Source organism: Podarcis liolepis (assembly GCF_965112155.1).
Source record: "Podarcis liolepis genome assembly, chromosome: 12".
Lineage (NCBI taxonomy): Eukaryota > Metazoa > Chordata > Lepidosauria > Squamata > Lacertidae > Podarcis > Podarcis liolepis.
The window spans coordinates 38,215,248-38,223,683 of record NC_139563.1 but is presented as its reverse complement, the minus strand read 5'-3'; the positions used below and the strand labels follow the sequence as shown (position 1 = coordinate 38,223,683).

General features: G+C 41.0%; 1 protein-coding gene across 1 annotated transcript; it reads left to right on the top strand.

Annotated features, from left to right (window-relative positions):
* Window positions 1-149: 149 nt before the first annotated feature.
* FKBP14 (FKBP prolyl isomerase 14) lies at window positions 150-7,129 on the top strand. The gene is given in 5 exon segments (XM_083468587.1): window positions 150-560; window positions 565-776; window positions 3,348-3,499; window positions 4,826-4,953; window positions 6,493-7,129. Coding segments are annotated over 5 exon segments (681 nt in total). The 5' UTR covers window positions 150-530; the 3' UTR covers window positions 6,652-7,129.
* Window positions 7,130-8,436: the final 1,307 nt, after the last annotated feature.

The window sequence follows — 8,436 nt, the reverse complement described above, 5'->3', positions numbered from 1 at the left end:
TTGGGGCAGCCAATCGCCGCTCGCAGCGGCTCGGGAGGGTGTGTTTTGTTTGTTTCAGTGTATCGTTTTGAAGACTGGCAGGTCCGTGGCCCAATGGAACGGCGGCGTTACCTGGGTCCTGCCCCTCGGGGAGGAGGGTGGGGGGGAATGAATGGACGCGAAATCGTCGCGTTCTGGGGGCGAGTTTGCCACGTCTGCGGATTCGAAGAGCGGGGATGACGGGCCGGTGGGATGCGCGGGGCTGGCCGGAAACGGGAGCCCGCCTTCATTCGCGGAGAGCGCTGGGAAAAGCGTGGGCTTCCAAAGTTCGGGAAAGTTGCTGGGAAGCGGAGCTTGCATGGAGTGGCTGCTCCAGGAAATAAAAATTTAAAGAACCCAGTGCTCTAACAGCATTGAGAATCTCGCACAGAAAATAAGATACAATCGCCTCTACGAAATCCGGAAAGGCTTTTTTTCTTTTTTAATTCAGCGTCCTGGGGCCATTTAGTCTTGTGTCCGAATGTCTTCCCGTCTTCTTGTTTTTAAGGGAAATGCGCACGTTGCCTTTTAAACTGAAAGATTGCACACACGGCGGTGAAAATGAAAGGTGCCTTTTGGACCCTGCTTGCCTTTGCGTTCGTGGCTTTGGGGGCTGCGGGTCTCATCCCAGAACCAGAAGTGGAGATCGAAGTGCTCCAGAAACCGTTCATTTGCAAGAGGAAGACGAAGCCGGGAGACATGATGTTGGTGCACTACGAAGGCTATTTGGAGAATGACGGCTCGCTCTTTCATTCGACGTGAGTATGCCTCCCTCAACACACGTATGTGCAATGTAGGGTGCAAAACTACATCTGAATTCTTTTGCATTAGACTCTGTAAAACTGCAGGATGCATGAAATCCCATGGCAGGTAGTTGGGCCTGATTCTGTGGAGCAGCAGTGGCTAACCCAGGGATTCCCCCTCCGAATGTTTGTGGAACTACAATTCCCATGCTCCCTGGCCATTACTTAGCCTTGTGGGCTGGGGTGGATGGGAATTGTAGTCCAACATGACTGGATTGTGTGGTCAGTTTTCAATGCAGCATCTGCGGGAAGCTGCACAGATTAGCCACTCCTGCTTTAGAAACCACATTATTTTCACTAATAATAATGATACTGTTATGTACTGAAGTTCTCACCCTGGGCCAGCAGGGGGATACTGTAGATAGTTCAGGTCCACATATGCAAATAAGGGATTGAAAGTGACGTTCAGTGATTGGATAGTTACAGAAAATGGTTACTGTTGCGTAGTACTGGAGCTGTATATAAGCAGGCTGGCTGAACCCTTCAGTTCAGTTCTGTTCTGGCCTGTGAATAAACAAGAGCTGTTTGAATAATAATAATAATAATAATAATAATAATAATAATAATAATAAATTTTATTTATATCCCGCCCTCCCCAGCCGAAGCCGGGCTCAGGGCGGCTAACAACAATCAAATAATCAAACAATCAAATAGTCACATAATCTAAAAATATTTCATTGTAAAAATTAATTAAAATCAAATTGATGGCAACCAATTAAGCAAAATTCTGTGCAGGTTGCCAGAGGAGGGAGTCAGGCTGCGCCCTGACCAAAGGCCTGGCGGAACAACTCTGTCTTGCAGGCCCTGCGGAAGAATCGCTGTGTCGTCTGATATGTTCACCCACAACTTAACAAATACATTTAAATTTCATCCTTTTCCCAAGTAGCTCAGGCGTACATGGTTCTCTTGCTGCCGCTGTTTTCATAACATCTGAACAGCTCAGTTGGCAGACTCTTAATCTCAGGGTTGTGGGTTCAAATTCCACGTTGGGCGAAAGATTCCTGCATTTCAGGGTGTTGGATTAGAATGACTCTCGTCGTCCATTCTAACCCTACAGTTCTAATGATTCTATGAAACAAGAAGCCTGTGAGGTAGGTTCTTAAAAGAGATTGGCCAAATTCATGGAGCATAGCGCTATTGATAGCTGCTCACCACAATAGTCACATTCTTAATTTACTGTTGGGGTGTAGTATGTCTATATATACCAGTTGCTGGGAATCAAAAGTGAGTAGAGTGTTAGGTTTGTGTCCTGCTTAACTGGTTTCCTATAGACATCTGGTTGTTTATTGTGAGAACGCAGTGCCAGACTAGATAAGCTTTTGGTTTGATCCATCATAACTCTTTCTTCCATATGTGTGGCTGAGAGAAAGATGCTGGTCCCAGTTTGCACAATGAACTTTGTGGCTGAGGACCCAGAATCTTCATGGTCCTAGTCCAAAAAATCTAACCCATAGATGGAGAACCTGTGGCCATCCATTTGTTGGACTAAAAATTCTACCATCCCTGACGGCTGGCTGGGACTGATGTAGGTTGATTCAACAGCATCTAGAGAGGCACAGGTTTGACACACACACACACACCCAAACTAACCATGGTATCACATTTTCTTAAAAAAATTAAAAGATTTCAAAATAAAATCAAATTTAGTTAGAACAGAAATGGGAAACCTAGCTCAATTTCACATTTGAGTTATTAACTTAAAAAAATAACCAGTGGCTTGCGAAAGGATGGGAAGGCGGCAGTTGCAATTAAAGAAGAAAAGGCACAGAAAGTTGGAACTGCCAACCAATTAAACAAAGTTAAAAAGTTGCACAATGCAGCTCTTCTTGATTTGATGAAATCTGTCTTATCTTAAAAATGAAATACAGTAATTCTAAAGACGTAATCAGATTGATTACGTCGTTTTCAGATGTCGCATACATGTGCTTGTAACGGGCTTCATCTTAGAACATCTCCCCCCGTCCTAATGCCCATTTATTTATTTATTTATTTGCAAGAATTTTTATTCGCCCTCAGCGCAACATAAACCAGTAGATCAGATTAATACATCACCATAGCTGGATCACCCATCAGGGAAAGGCGTCATGAAGAGGTAAGTTTTTAAAACAAGTGCCTACATGCCAATCCTGTATACACCTGCTTTATGTTTGTTGGGTGCAGGTGTTCTTAGTAGATAAAAGACAAGCCTTGAGAGTATATAGCTGCACTAAGAGTGTCTCCTAGTACTTTCTGCCCCAGGCAAATTTTTAATTAAGGCACAATTAAATATAGAGAGTGATTCGTCCTTCGCAAGGCTGCACTGCATCCATGTGGTTGCACAATGGACTATCTCTCTGTGTTAGTCCTTTGAAAGTCTTTGACCCCTGGATCTTAAGTGGGTCTCTTTGGCTTGCTTCCTAGAAATTATCCTGCTGATCAGTGGCACCTGCAAAGAACCTTTCCAACTGGCTTCTCAAGTGCCAACGATCAGCTTATTGTGACTATATGGCACCTGACTCAGTAATGTTTCCTGTGTGTCTGTTTCAGCTACAAGCATAACAATGCCCAGCCAACATGGTTTACTCTCGGTATAAGGGAAGTTATCATAGGCTGGGATAAAGGTTTGAGACAGATGTGCGTAGGAGAGAAACGCAAGCTAACCGTTCCCCCATCCCTGGCTTATGGAAAAGAAGGAAAAGGTAATAGTTCGGGAAAACTCTGTCCAGGTTCAAGGAATCCTTAACATTAATATTTCATGAAAAAACATTCTGAACATCTTGATCATAGCATGGAATGATTTAGAACATGGGTAGGCAAACTAAGGTCCAGCAATACCTGGAGGGCCACCTGTTCCCATCCCTGTTTTATATCAGTGAGTTACCGGAATCCTAATGATCACATTTTTTTCTACTATATTTTTCAATAACTGCACAAAGCCCGCCAGAATAAAGGATAAAAAACAGGAATACTGTGCTTTGTGTGTCATCACTAGCAAAACACTGTCAAGAGACCCTTCTACAATTTTATTGACTTTATAACTTGTAGCAAACACTTTAGGCACAACTGTGAAAAACAAAGTGGGACTCATTTTAGAGTAAACATGTACAGTCATACCTCAGGTTGAAGTACCTTCTGGTTGCGGTGACCCAGAAGTAACGCAACACGTTACTTCCGGGTTTCGCCGCTCATGCATGCGCACACGTTCAAAATGACGTCACGTGCATGTGCGGAAGTGGTGAATCGCGACCCACAGACGTGGGTTGCGTTCGCTTCAGGATGCGAACGGGGTTCCGGAACAGATCCCGTTCACATCCAGAGGTTCCACTGTACAGAATTGCACTTTTAGAGCACGCTTGTATAGAATTACACTGTGAAATCTCCTAACAATGGATGCGATGTTTGAAAAGAACTAAAGGAGAATAATGGAAACAGATCAAACCCCAAGCCTTTCTAAAAGTTATCACATCTTCGTCCAACGTAATTCAACCAGATTTGTTCTTCACAAACACAAAAAAACAACTAATGGAGCTTTTTACCTAACTTGTACACCACTTTATATTTCAAAAAGCCTTTAAGCAATTGCTTTATAATCTTGTGTATTCTAAATCAGGGATCAGCAATCTTTTTCAGTAGGGCGCTGGTCCACTGTCCCTCAGACCTTGCAGGGGGCTGGACTATATTTTTTTTGGGGGGGGGGGGAGAATGAATTCCTATGCCCCATAAATAACCCAGAGATGCATTTTGAATAAAAGGACACATTCTACTCATGTAAAAACACGCTGGTTCCCAGACTGTCCGTGATCCGGATTTAGAAGGCGATTGGGCCAGATCCAGCCCCGGGCCTTAGTTTGCCTACCCATGCATTACACCATAAATTCATAGCCACTTATGCGGTTTTCTATTCCTTTGAGCACAGTAGCTAATGAAACAAGACAAGCTGTAGGATGCAAATTCACACTGACAATGCTTATCTTCTTGGTTACATTTGTAATCTTGTCTCAATGTTTATGTACCATGTTGGGTAGGAAAAATTCCACCTGAGAGCACTTTGATCTTCAACATCGAACTTCTAGAAATCAGGAATGGACCGCGGTCTCACGAGTCCTTTCAACAAATGGATCTTAATGATGATTGGAAGCTTTCCAGAGAAGAGGTGAAAAGGCTAATGCATTCTACATTTGTGTGTTAATGTATTTAACAGGAAAATAAAAATTTAGGTTTTGCTTCCCTTGAGGTTATGCTTTGCAACTGTGACATTTGTAAGTCTTTACTGTGGTGTTATGAGCTGCCGCAGATTGAGAAATATTACAGTTCCAATTTCCTTTTACACACTCAAAACTGGTGCTGTGCAGAGAGCTATTCAAGGTGCTGATTTTAAAATTCAGTAAGTATTTGTAGTGCAAAGGCTACTTGTGCCTGCCTTTCTGAGTGGCAAAGAAAGGGACATTATTTCTAAGATTTTACAAATAACACTGCAGGGGGAAAAAAGAAATCCTCTTCAGTAAATTAAGTCTGTTTTTGGAAATAATTGCTGCGTTACTCTTCTACTGATTGCATCTTCTGGTTTTAGAGTTTTCAAACAAAACTGGAGTTTTCTTTGACAACAGTAATCACAGTGAGGCTGAATTTTTTGCTTCCATTTTCAGCTAACTACAGTTTCATTGACAAATGTCTGTGGTTGCTGCTACCTAGGTAGGGTTGTCATATATCCTCTTTTTTCCAGGATACTTTCTCTTTTTTTATGGGTAGAGTCATCATAGCGATCCATAGTTAAAAGTAGAAGTTGGGAAACACTAATGTCTTAACAAAAGAAACTGACCTGTAGAAAATGTAACTTGAAAAAAGAGACATTGCACATACTTTTGTAAACCAAGAAATCTTTAATAAAAAATACATTTTTTATAAAAGGCAACCCTAACTATGGTTTGTATCTAGAAGGCATCTACCACAATTTGAAGTATGCATCGTTTCAATCAACCATAGTTAGCACTAACCACTGTTTGTCCAAGTTTGGACGTAACAAGAAATTGTGGTTAATTGAAAATAGAGTCAAAAGCCTCTGATCTCCTTTGCAACCATATTAGGGAGAAGGAGTGTGCAAACCTGAGGCTCACACGTAACAGCTAAATCTCTTCTGTGGGCCCTTACCTATGAAATTTGATCATGGAGAAAAGCTAAATAGGCACCTTCACTGATCTTCTTTGAAAAACAATAACTTTGAAATGATATCTTTTTAGAATGAATGCCTACAGAGTTTAAATTGAGATACTGACTAACGGGACTATTGCCAGGGCTAGGTTTTTTCCAGAATTGGAAAGGGTTGTCTAGTCAAACCCACTGCAGCACAGGAATCTGTTGATTAAATGCAATGTTTTTTTTAAAAAAATTGTTGCTATATTAACTGATTTGATGGATCTTATGGATTGAACACTGCTTTGTGAGCAGAAAGAGAGTGCAGAAGGCTTTAAAATAAAAATAAAATTGTGTTCAGTGTTTCATGTGAACACAGCCAGTTCCGTTGATTGTAAAATCCATTTGGGAATGCTACAGCTGTTGCTTTGCACAAATTTTTATTATTACCTGTACTGAACATACTAGAGAGGATGGGCCATTTTACATTGGCTTGCTTTCTCATATCCAACAGATACGTAATGATTAAAAGGTGTGTTTTTTTCCTTGTCTTATTCCATAGGTAAAAGTATACTTGAAGAAAGAATTTGAAAGGCATGGTGCACCAGTCAATGACAGCCACCATGATTCTTTAGTTGAAAACATATTTGAGAAGGAAGATGAAGACAGCGATGGATTTATATCTGCGAGGGAGTTTGTATATACACATGATGAGCTATAAAACATTTCCAACAGGAAAGTAATGACTGGCAACCTGATGCTTCAAAATTTATAATATATATATATGTATTCTATTTGGAGTTGCCTGTTACTCATGGGAGGTGGAATGTGTTGCCCATTTTTCTACTTGAACTACTATTGATACAAAACATTGAGACTTGTTTTTATAAAGTGGGAGCATCTGTTCAAATGATACTTTAATAGGAAAGCTCTGTGCATTTATTTATTTAGAAAACTATGAATAAAAAAAACAGCATCTGTTTATTATTACTGCTTATAAGTACACTCCAACACTGTTCTCCCCCTACCCACTCTTAAATTCAAACTTTTCTAGCATTTAAGTATTTGGTCTATTTTCTTGTGTTCTGTCAAGAAGCTATTGATTTTTTTAAAAAAAACAAAACAGTATTAATATTATAGTGCATCCCTATGCATGTCTGCTCAGGTAAACACCATTGAATTAAATCAAATGGGACTTATTTCTGGTTAAGTGTGCTAATTATTGCAATTGTAATCACTTGTGAAGTGTGTCTCGCTATTTTAATTGTTCCAAATGACTTGCCTTCCTAAGCCCCTTTGTGCTTAGGATGAAACACACTGACTATATCATTGCAATCTCTTTCCCATAAAGCAGCAAAAAAGGGACAATAGAGCAAGTAGCGATGCTGAGTTTTGGGTGTGGCAGCAGTTTGGAGCCCAACACCTAACTTGCCCATGAGAAATAACAAGCTTTTCCCCAATCCCTTTGATATAAGCACCAGTTGTTTGCTTGTCTTGTCAATAAGGCCATCCATGGGTAGGCAAACTAAGGCCTGGGGGCCAGATCCGGCCCAATCGCCTTCTAAATCCGGCCTGCAGACGGTCTGGGAATCAGTGTGTTTTTACATGAGTAGAGTGTGTCCTTTTATTTAAAATGCATCTCTGGGTTATTTGTGGGGCATACAAATTCGTCCATATGTTTTTTTTCCAAAATATAGCCCTTCGCTAACACCTGAGCCCTTTATTTGTGAAGCTCCTGTTCACAATATTATACTTGGCAAGCCTTTTAAATCCTGCCTTTCTGCTTCTTTTCACTGTGACCTTGTCAGTGTAGGATAGCACCTATGTTAAAATACATTCAGGTAATGTTTGAATTCTGTTTGACACAGGAGCTGAGAGATTCCCCCCACCTTAAATGGATCTAGTTTTGCATCTTAAAAGGAGGAATTTTGACAACCCGAGCTACATTAAGTAGCAGTGCTTCTCTCCCAAACTGCCTACTGTATTTGACATACCTGCCTCCTGATACTATTTTTGTGTATGTTAGAAGAAAAATTACATGCAATCTTAGTGGCCTCATTTTCACATCACAATAGCTGATTTGTCATAAACATGGTTCCTGTATGGCTCTCCTGCCCTCAAAACAAGTGATGTCTTCTTTTCTGAACATGGTCAATGGTTTGTTTCAAACAAGCCGCGAGTCAGAAATAAAACCAAGAACAAATGTTGGTTGGTTTCTGGTTTGTCACTTGTGGTTTGTGTGAAACGTACTATGGCTGGTTTGAGCTGTGTGCGCATAGCCACACAAGTGAACCATGGTTAAAATAAGACAAACTGATTGTACTGTAGCCCCTCCAGACAGCGATAGCCAGATGGCATTGGGGAAGCACAGCAGAACAAACCCACCAGCAATGTACTATTATCATGTCAAGAACATGTGAAATAAACCTGCAGCAATAAAACACCACAGCCTAGAGGAGCCCACAGTGACTTAAGTGTTGGTTGAATGGAGCTCACTGTTATCATC